The 15,863-nt window shown below is 35.6% G+C and overlaps 2 protein-coding genes across 11 annotated transcripts in view; one reads left to right on the top strand and one right to left on the bottom strand.

Annotated features, from left to right (window-relative positions):
• DOP1A (DOP1 leucine zipper like protein A) overlaps positions 1-15,863 on the top strand; it is a 106,762-nt gene that overhangs the window by 79,018 nt on the left and 11,881 nt on the right. For 7 of the 10 annotated variants that reach the window (XM_036317690.1, XM_036317687.1, XM_036317686.1 and 4 more), the window contains 7 exons: positions 3,454-3,588; positions 6,824-6,879; positions 7,996-8,100; positions 14,064-14,130; positions 14,283-14,427; positions 14,601-14,680; positions 15,538-15,647. In XM_036317690.1, coding sequence (XP_036173583.1) covers positions 3,454-3,588; positions 6,824-6,879; positions 7,996-8,100; positions 14,064-14,130; positions 14,283-14,427; positions 14,601-14,680; positions 15,538-15,647 — 698 coding nt within the window. The remainder of the gene's footprint in view (positions 1-3,453; positions 3,589-6,823; positions 6,880-7,995; positions 8,101-14,063; positions 14,131-14,282; positions 14,428-14,600; positions 14,681-15,537; positions 15,648-15,863) is intronic. The other 3 variants (XM_036317693.1, XM_036317692.1, XM_036317694.1) reach the window with 2 other exon arrangements.
• PGM3 (phosphoglucomutase 3) overlaps positions 13,735-15,863 on the bottom strand; it is a 37,315-nt gene continuing 35,186 nt past the window's right edge. Inside the window, exon 13 of the mRNA XM_036317698.1 lies at positions 13,735-13,921. Within this exon, the coding sequence (XP_036173591.1) occupies positions 13,868-13,921 (54 nt within the window). The 3' untranslated portion in view covers positions 13,735-13,867. The remainder of the gene's footprint in view (positions 13,922-15,863) is intronic.

The following is a 15,863-nucleotide window of genomic DNA, read 5'->3' as shown; positions in this document are numbered from 1 at the left end:
GACCAGAGGAGCGCAAGAATCAAGTCAAAGATTCGAAATGCGAAGAAGCAAAAAACACCCAACTGGAAAAGCAAAATGAAAAAAGAATACGAAAATATGAAGATAGTGTAAGGAGCCTCTGGGACAACTTCAAGCGCACCAACATCAGAATTATAGGGGTGCCAGAGGATGAGAGAGAGCAAGATATTGAAAACCTATTTAAAGAAATAATGACAGAAAACTTCCCCCACCTGGTGAAAGAAATAGACCTACAGGTCCAGGAAGCGCAGAGAACCCCAAACAAAAGGAATCCAAAGAGGACCACACCAAGACACATCATAATTAAAATGCCAAGAGCAAAAGACAAAGAGAGAATCTTAAAAGCAGCAAGAGAAAGAAACCCAGTTACCTACAAGGGAGTACCCATACGACTGTCAGCTGATTTCTCAACAGAAACTTTGCAGGCCAGAAGGGAGTGGCAAGAAATATTCAAAGTGATGAATACCAAGAACCTACAACCAAGATTACTTTATCCAGCAAAGCTATCATTCAGAACGGAAGGTCAGATAAAGAGCTTCACAGATAAGGAAAAGCTAAAGGAGTTCATCACCACCAAACCAGGATTATATGAAATGCTGAAAGGTATCCTTTGAGAAGAGGAAGAGGAAAAAAAAAGGTAAAGATACAAATTATGAACAACAAACATGCATCTATCAACAAGTGAATCTAAGAATCAAGTGAACAAATAATCTGATGAACAGAATGAACTGGTGATTATAATAGAATCAGGGACATAGAAAGGGAATGGACTGACTATTCTTGGGGGGGAAAGGGGTGTGGGAGATGCGGGAAGAGACTGGACAAAAATCGTGCACCTATGGAAGAGGACAGTGGGTGGGGAGTGAGGGCGGAGGGTGGGGCGGGAGCTGGGAGGAGGGGAGTTATGGGGGGAAAAAAAGAGGAACAAATGTAATAATCTGAACAATAAAGATTTAATAAAAAAATAAAAAAAAAAGAACTCAAAAAATACAAACAATCCAAATTAAAAATGCTCAAAGGTCTCTTGCAGGTGGCTTAGTTGATTGGAGCGTAGTCCCATACCAGAGAGGTGGGGGTTCAGATCCCAGGCAGAGCGGATACCAAGGTGGGAGTTCAGTGTTGGGAGTTCGATCCCTGGTTGGGGCAGATACATGGGGCAACCAATCGATGTTTCTCTCTCACATCAGTTTTACCATTTGCAACAGCATGGGTGGATCCTAGAGGGTATTATGCTAAGTTAAATAAGTCAGCCAGAGAAAGACAAATACTGTGTGATTTCACTTACATGTGGAATCTAACGAAGACTATAAACAAAACAGAAACAGACTCATAAATACAGGAAACAGACTGATAGTTGCCAGAGGGGCGGGTGATTTGGGGCTGGGTGAAAGATGGGAGGGGGCTGAGGCGTGAAAAAAGTGAAGAGATTAAGAAGTACAAATTGGTAGCTACAGAATAGTCACAGGATATAAAGTACTGCATAGGGAATATAATCAATAATATTGTAATAACTGTGTGGTATCCAATGGGAACTGGATTTATTGGTGTAATAAGTTGTGTTATGTCCAATCACTGTTTTATACACCTGAAACTATGAATATAAAGATAAGGATTAACAGTCATATGGAAAAAAAGCTTATATAATAGACAAAGACCAAAATAAGTAGATAAAAAAAGAAGAAACAATGCAGATAACAGAAGATGTGAACAATAATAATAATGTATTTCAATAAGTAAAACCATATTGCATCCATAATATAAGAGACTGGTAGAAAGATCATTGCCAACATTTAAAATTTTTCTTGGATATTGAATTTTATAGCAGAGGCAAAACAAACTAAGAGTTGAAAGCAAAAGGAGTAAATATCAGAAATAGAATGCAAACTTGGGAAGATGGACATGGGGAAAAGGAGATAAGAAATTTAGGGAAGTGAGCCCTGGTTGGTGTGGCTCAGTTGGTTGGAGTGTTGTCCTGAACACTAAAAGATGGAGGGTTTGATTTCTGCTCAGGACACATACCCAGGTAGCAGGTTTGATCCCCAGTTGGGGCACATGTGGGATTCTCTCTCACACCAATGTTTCTCTCCCTCTCTCTCTCTCTCTCTCTCTCTCTCTCTCTCTCTCTCTCTCTCTCCCCCTCCTCTCTCTTCCTCCTTCCCTCTCCCACTTCCACTCTCTAAAAAAAATCAATAAAATAAAAATAAAATTAGGGCAGTGATACTGGAGGTTCAATATCTTTGCAGAAAGATGGAACAGAAAAAAATGAGGAGAGAATAATATCAAAGAAATAGTACAAGAACATTCCTTTGACAGTCACTGTGAAAAAGAGATCTCCACAAAGATCAGCATGTGATTTCAGAACACTGGATTTAAAGAGGAGATCTGAAAATATCCTTAAGAGAAAATACTGGAATAATGATAAGACTTGTCAATAGCAACACTGGAAAGTGTGATGGAAAAATTAGTTTCAAACTATAATTTCATACCCAGCCAAAATGTCACTTAAGGTGTTTTGAACCATGCAATATCTAAAAAAAAAAAAAAAAAAAAAATTGCAATAAATTCACACTCTCAACTACAGGAAAATACATCTCCACCAGAGGAGGACTAAACCAAGAAGGAAGAAGATATAGGATCCAATCAATAGGGGTTCCAACACAGAAGAAATAGAAAGGGAATTTCTAGGCTGATGGTCTCAGGAGAGATATCAAGATGATACTGTGTAGCAAGTCTAGAGGGCATGAACCCAGGGTAGAACAGAAAGACATTGAGCAGATTTCTCACACACAAAAAAGGAGACACTAAATGGAGGAGGAAAGGGTAGAAAATTAACTACCTGGTATGTTTGAATATGTAATAAGAGATTTACAGTTGCTGGAGCATTGAGGAAGAATTTGTGATAGAAGTAGAGAAAACCAAATTTTAAAAAAAGCAGTGTCTTAATTCTAGGAAAAACAAAAAGTTTAATTAGAAGAGAAATGCAATGATAGTGCAATATACAGCACAACCATAAGTGGGCATGTGAACACTGGATGTTTATTTTAAATTAATGACATAACTATGTTGGGAGGATACGAAGAAAAGAGTAAGCGACCTCAATCATTGTCTCCTAAAGTTGGAAGTCAGTAGGTAATATCTAAAATTGGGGTGGGGGGTGAAATAGGAAAATGTAATAGCATTGTGTATCATTCAGAAATAATAGAAAAGAGCTAAGAGTTGAACATGGTTGCTTTGGGTCATGAGAAAGGATAGGGCAGTGCAATTTTTTTTAATCAGGCTTATTGTCCTATACGATTTTTAAAAAATGTACATGTGTTACTGATAAAAAATATAAATTTTACCTGATATATAATCAGTGGACTTGAAAAATCCTTTGAAAGTCCTCTTAAAAGATTTATGTACATGCATATATAAATACAATGATGTGTTATTCAGGTTATTCCTGCAGCCAGTGAAGAACAGCTTTTACTGGTAGAACTGGTTCGCTCAATCAGTGTCATGAGAACAGAAACTGTTATACAGACTGTGAAAGAAGTTTTAAAGCAGCCCCCAGCCATAGCAAAAGACAAGGTAAGGAGAGCTTTCCTCAGCTTTTGTTTACAGTTCTGTTTGAAAAATGATGCTGGTAGGTAAGGTTTTTTTGTTGTATAGTAATGTCCTTTTTGCAGAGATGAATGCATGTGGCACTTGCACTGCTGTAATAAAAACAGTTATCAATAACTTCAGTGACTTACTATTGTGATCATTCTGTAGCTAGTGAAAAACAGTTGACTGCTCATATCTCTATATGTCCATCTAAGGCAGTCAACAGCTGTGTAAACGAATTCTTAGGGGTGGGGAAGGGAAGGCTGGTGGGCTTCTAGTCCTTTAAAGGAAGAACACAGAGCCAGAGTCTAATGTCTGCTTACCTCAGTTGTTGACCTTCTCAAAGCTTCTTCATTGCTTTCTCTTCTAAATGAATCTCTTTTTTTCTTCTTTTTTTCAATTAATGTTTACATTAAATATTATTTTGTGTTAGTTTCATGTGTACAGCATAGTGGCTAGACATTCATATACTTTACAAAGTGTTCTGCCTAATCTTTCCTGTACTCATCTGACACCATACATAGTTATTATGATCTTATTGACTATATTTCCTATGCTGTACTTTATAGCCTCATTACTATTTTGTTAACTACCAATCTGTACTTCAGTCCCTTCACCTTTTCCTCCCTGTCCCCAGTCCTCCTCCTCTCTGGCAACCAGCGGTCTGTTCTCTGTATCTATGAGTCTGTTTCTGTTTTGTTTGTTTGTTTATAGTTTTCTTTTGATTCCACATATAAGTGAAATCATATGCTGTTTGTCTTTCTCTGACTGACTTATGTCACTTAGCATAGTACCCTTTGGTATAATATCCATGCTGTTACAAATGGTTCAGACTTTGTTCTTTTTTATGGCCAAGTAATATTCCATTGTATATATGTACCACTGCTTTTTTATTCACTCATCTATTGATGTGCACTTTTTAGTTTAATGTAGTTGCATTTGTTTATTTTTCTTTTGTTACCCTTGCCCAAGGAGACTTGCTAAAAGAAATGTCCAGGATTTTACCACCTATGTGTTCTATGGTTTCCAGTCTTACATTTAAGTTTTTAATCTATTTTGAGTTTATACTTGTATATATGGTGAAAGGAGGTAATCTATTTTCTTTTTTTCCATGTATCTGTCCAATTTTCCCAACACGATTTAATGAGTAGCTTGTCTTTCCCCCAGCGGATATTCTTGCCTCCTTTGTCAAATGTTATACTAATTGGCCATACAGGAATGGGTTTATGTCTTAGATCTCTATTCTGTTCCATTAATGTATGTCTGTTTTTATGCCAATACCATGCTGCTTTGATTACTATGGCCTTATAGTATAATTTGATATTAGGTAGCATGCTTCCTCCAACTTTATTCTTCTTTCTCAAGATTGCTGTGGCTATTCAGGTCTGTTGTGGTTCCATATAAATTTATGGAATATTTGTTCTAGTTCTGTGAAGTATGCCATTCGTATTTTTAAAGGAATTAATGTTGAATCTATAGATCACTTGGGTAGTATGGACATTTTTACAATATTCTTGCTATCCATGACCACAGTATATGCTTCCATTTATTTGTATATTTTTCATTTTCTTTCTTCAGTGTCTTATAATTTTCCAAGTACAGGTCTTTTACATCCTTGGTTAAATTTATCCCTATGTATTTTTTATGCACTTGTAAATGGGATTGTTTTCTTACTTTCTCTTTTGATAATTTATTATTGTTGTATAAAAATGCAACCGATTTCTGAATATTTATTTTGTTTCCTACTACTTTACTGAATTTATCAGTTTGAATAGTTTGGTGGAATCTTTAATATTCTCTATATAAAGTATCATGTTATCTGCAAATAATGATAGTTTTTCTTCTTCCTTTCAAATTGGATCGCCTTTTATTTCTTTTTCTCGTCTGATAGTTGTGGCTAAGACTTTCAGTACTATGTTGAATAAGAGTGATGAAAGTGGGCATCCCTGTCTTGTCCCTCAAAATGAATCTCTTAATTCTGTAAACTTCTCATGTTTTGCTATAACTTTAGTTCTAGTCAGTGTCATTTCTTGATCATGTACAAGACTATCTTCGAATAGCTACAGAAAATGAATAACACAATCTCTGCATTCATAGTGCACTGTCTTTAATTAGGCAGACATGAAATTCTACAAGTAGTAAAATTATGGCCTCTTTACTTTTTCTGATTTTAATTATAGCAATATTAAGAGGTCATATTTTCTTAGAAATTATTTATTAACTGCAAACATTAGACTTCAGGCCATTCAAAAGAGACCTAATCACATCCATGAAAGAATTATTACACAAATCTGAAAATCTTGAAATTTTTTCCTTGATTTACCAATAGGGAAAGTGTGCTTGCATATGTAAATAGCCAATGTTCTTATCTTTTTAATACTTTCCTTACTATTCTGAAATCACCCCTGGGGCATTTGTGATAGGATTTTAAATTTGCCTGTGAACGCTCAATTCAGCATAATATTTTCAGCATCTACTTGTACCAAATATTGGGCTAAGTGTGCAGGATATGAAAACAAGAGCACATTTCACACACACACACACACCACCTGCTGCCCCTCTGTTCTCACTCTACTAAGTTCTGAGTAGATTAGTTACTTCATTTTCTTTGTGATAAAAGGGGAAAACTTCAAGGGAATATTTGCTACTGAAAAGGGAACAAATTGGTAAATGTCAGTGGTCAACAGTTTCATTTTCTTACCTAGTATTAATTTCTAAGTACAGGTGTTTCTTTTTATTATATGTTTCACTCAGCACTATTTTTAAATAAAGACTACATTTTAGATATTAGGCGTTGTTCCCAAATTTGACTAACTATATTAATTTAACAGAAATGTGTGATAAAATAAATTAAAAGCACATTTTAAAAAAAAATCTCAACTTAATTCTGATAGCACCAACTAAGCATAAGGTAATTAAAATAAAACTAGATTTGGTACTTACAGAGTAAATCGATCATTTAAAAGTAATAGCTAGAGTGGTAGGGTAGGAATTTAGAATCTTTCTATTCTTTCCATTTTCAACTTTATAAATAGCTCGAGTTTTTCCCATATTAAATGGAAGAGCCGCATGGTTTTGTTTTGTTTTTATGACAAATTTGTGTTTGATTTTGTTTTGTTCTTTAATTAAAAATTGGCAGTAAAATACAGAGTAGTTGCAACAATGAAAAAGCAAAGGCAGCATTTTTCTTCACTGTAAAATTGATTTCTTTTGTTTATAGAAACATCTTTCTTTGGAAGTCTGCATGCTTCAGTTTTTCTATGCTTATATTCAAAGGTAAGATAACTGATGTGGATCTCTCCTTACTGTATTAGCAATGTATAAAAGTTAGGAAATATAGGAGAAAAGCACCTGAATTCTTTAAAAAAATTGCTATTTCTTCTCCCTAAAACTAAAAGAACAAATGCTAGAAACAGAAACATCGTTTCTGGATATATTAATACAAGTCATTGGATATCTTCATGACACAACCTAAAACGTGAAGACCTATGTGTATTTAAGATACACTGGGTATTAAAACACTGAATTGTAAGAAAATTATTTAAATATAAATAAAAATCTGAGTCCTACTATTGAAACCATGCCTACTGCCACTGAATTTATTATTATTTTCATATAGGTGAATATGTGGTAGCTTAATATGATTTTTTAAATGTTAGTAATAATATGAAAATATATTTTTGTTATGGCATTCCAATTTTCCATTTAGCTAACCCCTGAATAGAAAGTTGGTTGACTTCAATTTTGAGAAAATTCTTACTGGAGAACTTGAATCCTTATCCTCTGTTATAGGGTAATTCGGTTTTAATCAAGCGTGGCATCATTTTGTGGTCTATGACAGACATTATTATAAATTAGGTTATATGGTGTATTAAAACTCATTGTGACTGCCTAAAATCTAAACTTCGACACATAGAGGTGTTAGGGTTAAGATCAGACAGACACAAGATAATTTCTCTATAGGTGAGAGACTGATGTTCAGGGTAGGTTAACAGGTCTCCCAAAGATGAGACAGACTCATGGGTGAAGAAAAAAGAACTAGTAAAGAAGTGGAGAGAACAGGATAGGGAGTAGGTGACTATGATGTTAGTAATAAAAATGAGATTTCAGTTGTATTTTAGTTTTGAGAGTCCATGTGTTAAAAACAGGGTCTCTACAGCAAAATTTCTAGACTAATAAATTGTATTGGGTATTAAATGTATTTGATTTTCTTTTTATGTAACAGTAGAAAAAAGAAAGCTTCTAGGGATTTTGTTCTTTCATAGTCTAAAAATTTAGGGAATGTTTCAAGAAATTAGAATTTGTTAAAGACTATTGATGAAATTATAAAGAAAATTAAAGTTTACTGTGGATTTCTATATATGTATATATAAAAAAATCTTTATCTTGCAGAATTCCAGTGCCCAATTTAGTGGATAGCTGGGCATCACTTTTGATCCTACTGAAAGACTCTATACAACTGAGTCTTCCAGCCCCAGGGCAGTTCCTTATTCTTGGGTAAGCAATTTCACTTAAAAATATTATCTATAATAATAAAAGTGAGATATGCTAATTAGACCAGATGACCTTCCGGACGAAGCCACGGCAGCGGGGTCTGAGGCAACTGCCGCTGTGGCAGGGACCAAGGCAGCTGCCACAGTGGCGGGAGCCGAGCTCCTTGCACAAATTTCGTGCATCGGGCCTCTAGTTTTGAATAAAAGAAAAATGTTCATTGTCTTAATTGCTATATATCAGATGTTTTGGGTGATCATGTGATCTCTACCTTCTCAAAGAATTCTCAAGGTATAAAACTAGATGTATAGCATGAGGCCTGTAAATAAAGGAGTGGGCAGGGATGGAGAAATCATGTTTATACATATACAAAATGTAAATGTGCTAGTGTAAAACTTACAACACTAGTTATTTCATGAGGAGAGACAGTGGATTAAAAGGGAAGGGGGTGACATGAACCAGGAGGTCACAGTTCAATTTCCGGTCAGGGCACATGCCCGGGTTTTGGACTCAATCCCCAGTAGGAGTGTGCAGGAGGTAACCAATCAGTGATTCTCTCTCATCATTGATGTTTCTATCTCTCTTTCCATCTCCCTTCCTCTCTCTGAAATCAATAAAAATATATTTAAAAAATAAAGAGGGGGAAGGGGTGAGTAGGATAGCTGACGTGAACTGCATAGAGGAGGGTCATTTGAGTTCAAGGCCCTGAGCATAAACAGATTTGGAAAAAGTAATTTTCCTGATTTATGTTACTAGTTTGTATGATTATTTGATAAATTCCAGTCATCCTTGCTTAACTTCAAGCACCATGATTTCATGGACATTGTTTTATTTTGCTTACCATTATTCTTGGTTCACAATAAATACTTAATCTGTGAATGGAGATGGTAGGAACAGAAAGCTTTCTTTCTATGAGGTTGTAGGAGACTGGAAGCAGAAGGTATATTGGGCAAGATACCTTGTCTGGTTTGGTTATAGAGTAGGGCACAGGCAGTGGAATGAGAGATGGATGAAAAGGGAGATGGGAGCTAGATAGAGAAGCACTTTGCATTTTAGCTTAAGAAGTTTGGTCTTAGATAGGGGTGGACTAATTGTAGGTGTTGAAGAGAGACATGACTGACAAGTTAGTAGGAGGATGGATCAAAGGGGAAAGAGGACGGACTAGGAATTAGGTTTCAAGTGGGAGTTAGGGAGTATGAACTATTGATGGGAGTGAAAGAACAGGACAAAGAAGAAGGTAAAGGGGTCAGCAAAGGTGATAGAAAGGCAGATACCAGAAAGTGAGAAGAAAACCAAATATATTCAGTGTTTTAAAACAGAGAAGTTAAGAGGACATAAGTAATACCAGAAAGATTAAGGAAGAAGAGGATAAATAAGAGGCTATAATTATTGATGATTTGGAGAGGGTTGGTGATTTAGGGGAAAGGAGTTTGGCAAGATAGTAAGCACAGATGTAAACAGCAAAGGGTTAGAATGAGAAAGTAAGTGTGGGTTATCCTTTGAAGGTGTTTATTCTTTGAAGGTGTTTAATCATGAAAAGGAAGACATTACGAGGTAGCAAGAGGAAATGTGAATCAAAGGTCATATTAATGGTAAGGAAGACCTGAGGACCTTGACTTGTTACCAGCAAAGATTCTGAATGTACAAATCCTAGCTCCTTTACTTCGTAGCCGTGTGCCCTTGGACGGTCACTTAATAGCATGGGGATGGTAATGGTGCCTGTTGGAGAGTTGTTATGAGGATTAAATGGGTTACATATTTGTTAAAATCTTAAATAGTGCCTGGCCTCTTTTAGTAAGATGGTCTTCAGTAAGTGCAATGTAAGTGGAGAGTGACAGCAGATTCTAGAGAGAATCTCCTTGATAGCACCAGATTCCAGAGATAGCAGGGAAGGAATGGAAAGCATTGAAGGGCACCAAGTCTAAAAGTGAGAAAAAAGGATGCATTTTCTCTAAGACATTGCCACTCAAAGGTTGACCCTTTAACTAGCAGCATTGGAATCAGCTGGGATCTTGTTAGAAATGTGGAATCCTAGGCTCTACCCCAGACCACTCCCCAATCAGAATCCTTATTTGAACAAGATTCCCACATGATTTAGTACACATTAAAGTTTAAAAAGGACTGCTTAAGACATAAGGGGGAAAAGAAAGGAAATAAACTTTTTCACATTACCTCAGATAGTCTAATGGTGTCATTAGTAGTCAATGACAGCCAATATGTTATCACACTGAATGGATAAATAACCAGTAGCAAAGAACTTCAATCTACTAGTCAGCCTCTGTAGCCATTACATTGATTTAATGTATGTGATTGTGTGATTCTATATACATAGACTTACCTTCTACCCTTACTGTCCTTAAGAGAACTAGCAGTTCTGGTTTGGCAGCTAATGGTGTAGAAAATTTTGAAGTGGAGAAGAAGGGAGTTGAGGGATCTTCAGTAAGATGACCTCATGTTTCCTAGTAATTGTGGGACTGTAGTCTTCCAACAGGAAGCAGAGAGAAGGTGGAGCGACAGAGCTGAGAGCTTGAAGAGAGTGGATCAGCTTGTAGTAGCTGGGTAACGTTGACTGCCCAGCCACAGCGAGCTAGAGATCCTGCTTGAGAATTTCAGGGATCAGAATGATCCCAGGATCCTCATGCTATTTTCTAAATAAAAAAACTCAAGGGTTTTGGAGATTGAAGGTATAATAAAAAGAACAGTGGACTTGATGTCTGCAATTCCTGGAACAGAAGTTAAGATTACCCGTGTATATGATTTTATTTTTTAAAATATATTTTTACTGATTTCAGAGAGGAAGGGAAAGGGGAAAGAGAAATACATCAATGATGGAGAGAATCGTTGATCGGCTGTCTTCTACACACTCCCTACTGGAGATCCAGCCTGCAACCTAGGCATGTGCCCTTGATCTGAATCGAACCTGGGACCCTTCAGTCCACAAAGCCAATGTTCTATGCACTGAGTAAAACCAGCAAGGGCCCCATGTGTATGATTTTAGTAATGAGAGATGTAATTACTAGAAATCAAACATTCTAATGAAGATTTCTGGTTCTTATATTTTAAGCTTTACTTCCAACCCCAATCTCTGTTACCTTGGGTACATCAATAAACCTCTCCAAGGCTATTTTTCTATCAAGCAGTAATATCTGCCCTACCCACCTCTGTACTGTTTTAAGGCTCAACGAGGGAATATATATATGTACAGTTGTTTGAATCATCACCAAATAACCCTGCTGGCGAGTTTCATTAAAATTTAAGAACATCTATTATGACTTGTAGCTTCTCCCTTACAACATTTACTGTTTTCTCAACTACCTTTTCTTTCAGTTCTCAGATACTGAAGGATCCTATCTGCTTCTCAATATGTGTGTACATTGAGCATTTACACAAAAAAATTGGACATGTTCGGTTATACTAGAAACTTACTCCCCTTTTTAAACTTCTGGTTGTTTATATATTTTTCCCAACCATCCCACTGATCCTTTAAAAAGTTCCAATTATAAAATAGAAATCAACATGAGGATTACTCTTCAATATAACTTTACATTTGAGTTTGAAAATAATTATGCATATAATTTATCTTAATAAAACCAAGTCAAAATAAATATTGAGTGGAATAGCTTAGCAAACAATGGAAATGGAAACATTTTAATTTAATCTATTATTTAATTTATTATATATATAATATTACACATGCAGGGTAAGAACCATTTCTATGTCACAATTTAAAATTGGTGGGGTTTGGGTGTGGCTTTTTGTTTTTTTGTTTTTACTTTTTGGTTGATGCATAAAACACATACAGAAAAACATACAAATAAGTAAGTACACAACTCCACAAATTATTATAAAGTAAACACACCAGTGTATAATAACGAGTCTAAATTAAGAAATAAAACACGATATTTCCCCTAAGGTCCATTCCCAATTACTGTCCTCTCCCTTCTCCCCAGAGATAACCACTATTCTGACTTCTAACACCACAGATAAATTTTGCTTCGTTTGTGAATGATAAGTATAAATTTATTTTGTGTCCGCTTCCTTCACACGTTAGTAAGATTCATCCATGTAATTTCATGTAGTTAGTTATTCATGTTCATCGCTGTTTAGTATTTCATTGTATGAATATGCCACAGTTTATCTCTGTTGCTGGATATTTTTTTTTTTATTATTGCTTAAAGTATTACAAAGAATATTACATATGTCTCCTTTCCCCCCCCCCGCCCCCTTGACATTCCCCCGGCCTCTCCTACCCCCCCAGTGGCTTGTGTCCATTGGTTATGCTTATATGCATGCATACAAGTCCTTTGGTTGATCTCTTACCCGCCCCTCCCTTCCCCCAACCCTCCCAGGCCTTCCCACTGTAGTTTGACAGTCTGTTCGATGCTGCTCTGCCTCTGTATCTATTTTTGTTCATCAGTTTATAATGGTCTTTATTATCCATAAATGAGTGAAATCATATGTATTTTTCTTTCATCGACTGGCTTATTTCACTTAGCATAATGCTCTCCAGTTCCATCCATGCTGTTGCAAATGGTAAGAATTCCTTCTTTTTTACAGCAGCATAGTATTCCATCGTGTAGATGTACCACTGTTTTCTAATCGATTCATCTACTGATGGGCACTTAGGCTGTTTCCAGATCTTAGCTATGGTGAATTGTGCTGCTATGAACATAGGGGTGCATATATCGTTTCTGATTGGTGTTTCTGGTTTCTTGGGATATATTCCTAGAAGTGGGATCACAGGGTCAAATGGGAGTTCCATTTTTAGTTTTTTGAGGAAATTCCATACTGTCTTCCATAGTGGCTGCACCAGTCTGCATTCCCACCAGCAGTGCACGAGTGTTCCCTTTTCTCCGCATCCTCTCCAGCACTTGTCGTTTCTTGATTTGTTGATGATAGCCAGTCTGACAGGTGTGAGATGATACCTCGTTGTTTTGATTTGCATCTCTCGGATGATTAGTGACTTTGAGCATGTTTTCATATGTCTCTTGGCTTTCTGAATGCCCTCTTTTGAAAAGTGTCTATTTAGGTCCTTTGCCCATTTTTTGATTGGATGTTTATCTTCCTTTTGGTAAGTTGTATGAGTTCCCTGTAAATGTTGGAGATTAGACCTTTATCGGTGATAACATTGGCAAATATGTTCTCCCATGCAATGGGCTTTCTTGTTGTTTTGTTGATGGTTTCTTTTGCTGTGCAGAAGCTTTTTATTTTGATGTAGTCCCATTTGTTTATTTTCTCTTTAGTTTCTAATGCCCTAGGAGCAGTATCAGTGAAGAAATTGCTTTGGCATATGTCTGAGATTTCGTTGCCTTTGGATTCTTCTAGTATTTTTATGGTTTTCTGTCTTACATTTAAGTCCTTTACCCATTTTGAGTTTATTTTTGTGTATGGTGTAAGTTGGTGGTCTAGTTTCATTTTTTGCATGTATCTGTCAAATTTTCCCAACACCATTTATTGAAGAGACTGTCTTGACTCCATTGTAGGTTCTTGCCTCCTTTGTTAAATATTAATTGAGCTTATTGGTTCGGGTCGATTTCTGGGTTCTCTTTTCTATTCCATTGATCTATATGTCTGTTCTTATGCCAATACCAGGCAGTTTTGAGAACAGTGACTTTGTAATACAGCTTGATATCAGGTGTTGAGATCCCACCTACTTTGTTCTTCTTTCTCAGGATCGCTGCAGCTATTCAGGGCCTTTTTTTATTCCAGATGAATTTTTGGAGAGTTGGACATTTTTCTTCTTTCCAGTTTTTGGCTTTTGCAAATAATGCTGTTACACGAACATCCTTGGACACATCTTTTCATGGCATATTCTTATGTATTTCAGCTGAGTCATAGGATACAATATATATAATCATTAAACATACGAAACAGAAATTGAGGCCACAAAGTCACTTGCTTACTGTGAGAAATTAGATTGCATCATTTTCTTTAATATTTCCATTTTGTTTTGTTTTTGGCTCCTTTAGGGTTCTGAATGAGTTTATTATGAAAAACCCTAGTTTGGAAAATAAAAAAGACCAAAGAGACCTTCAGGTAAGGCATTCTGAATTGAGGACTGTTGCCCAAACTCTGTTTCTCAGTGTCATCAATACTAAAATGGGAAGGTCAAATAATGTTGTCTGTGAAGTTTCATGTGCCTGTATATAAGTACATATATTTATAGTGGTTTTTCCTTGTTTCTTTAGGATGTGACTCATAAAATAGTGGATGCAATTGGGGCAATTGCTGGTTCTTCTTTGGAACAGACAACATGGCTACGCCGGAATCTTGAAGTTAAGCCTTCTCCCAAAATAACGGTGGATGGAACCACTCTGGAATCTGATGTTGAAGGTATTGATATCAAACATTTAGGCTTATATGTGTAGGTGTATATTCACTAAGAAATCATTGCAGCTATTACTAGAAATACCACATAATCATCCCTTTTCCCTCACATTTAGCAGGTAGCTTTCTTAGTGGGAAAAGATCTAACTTTATCTTTACCTGCATCTTCTCTTATTTAGATATGTTATCACCTGCACTGGAAACCTCAAACATAGCTCCTTCTGTATATAGTGTGCACGCACTGACATTACTTTCTGAGGTAAATATTAAGTTTTTAAAAATGAACTTTAAAGTAAAAAGTTTCACAAGTATTAGCAAGTAATTCTTAGAGTTTTTAATTTGAATAATCATTTTGTACTTATAGAAATCACTGTATAGAATAAAGTTGTATAGCATAATGTTTGAATTTGTATTCAGGTTATTTAGTTTTTTAAATATTAGTGATAATAACCTTAGATTTTCCTCAACTTCCCAAATACTATTTTTTAAAAGTGTACTTTTTATAAAAAGATAAGTGCTTTTGTATCATAGTATGGTAGGGAGGGGTAGAGATGATATAATAATGCTTGCCACTATAGAGTATTTTACAGTATACCAAACATTTTTATATACATCCTCTGACATGCTCTTTTTTATATCCTGTTATATAGTCTGGCAGGTCATTTTTGTTCCCCCTTTTCAGATGTGGATACTGAGCCTCACAAGGATTAGAACAATATGATTCAAATCAAATAGCTATTAATTGACAGAGTTGGGACTTGAGCATTTGAATTAATTTGGTTGTTTTTACCCCAAGCCTCCTTTAACTGGGTCAGGAAAAGAGAATGCTGAGTTTCTGGTCTTAAATTTACTATTTACTCACTCACATTAAAAGTACCTTGACCTCTCTTTTCCTATACTTCCCTATCTCGGTTAGAAATAGTAAAATTTGCCCATATTTATATATCCTATAGTAATAATGAACAAAAAAAGCAAATAGTATCAAACTATTCATATAAAAATGGCTTAGGTAGATCTTATTTTAGATTTTTCTAATTCTAAGGTATTCTAGGTTTTTTCTTAAAGATGAAAATCACCTCTGAATGCTCTTAGATTATACTTCACTTCTTTTTTTAGGTTTTGGCTCATCTTTTGGATATGGTTTTCTATAGTGATGAAAAAGAACGAGTTATTCCTTTACTTGTAAATATTATGCATTATGTTGTGCCCTACCTCCGAAATCACAGGTAGTATAACTATTTAAGTAGATTTATTAGTTAATTCATAGCTTATTCAAAGCAAATTAATTCATTTATTGCCATTATTTGAATTACCACAAAATGACATTATTTTTACCTTGAATTATAATGATAAAAAAGTTTATCTTATGGTGCTTTCTGTTTCCTATCATTGTTTTAGGTAACTGTGATCATTAATGAATAACTTACTATGATGATTAAAAT

Source organism: Myotis myotis, unplaced genomic scaffold (genome assembly GCF_014108235.1).
Source record: "Myotis myotis isolate mMyoMyo1 unplaced genomic scaffold, mMyoMyo1.p scaffold_m19_p_7, whole genome shotgun sequence".
NCBI classification, from domain to species: domain Eukaryota; kingdom Metazoa; phylum Chordata; class Mammalia; order Chiroptera; family Vespertilionidae; genus Myotis; species Myotis myotis.
This window is presented reverse-complemented; position numbering and strand designations above follow the sequence as displayed.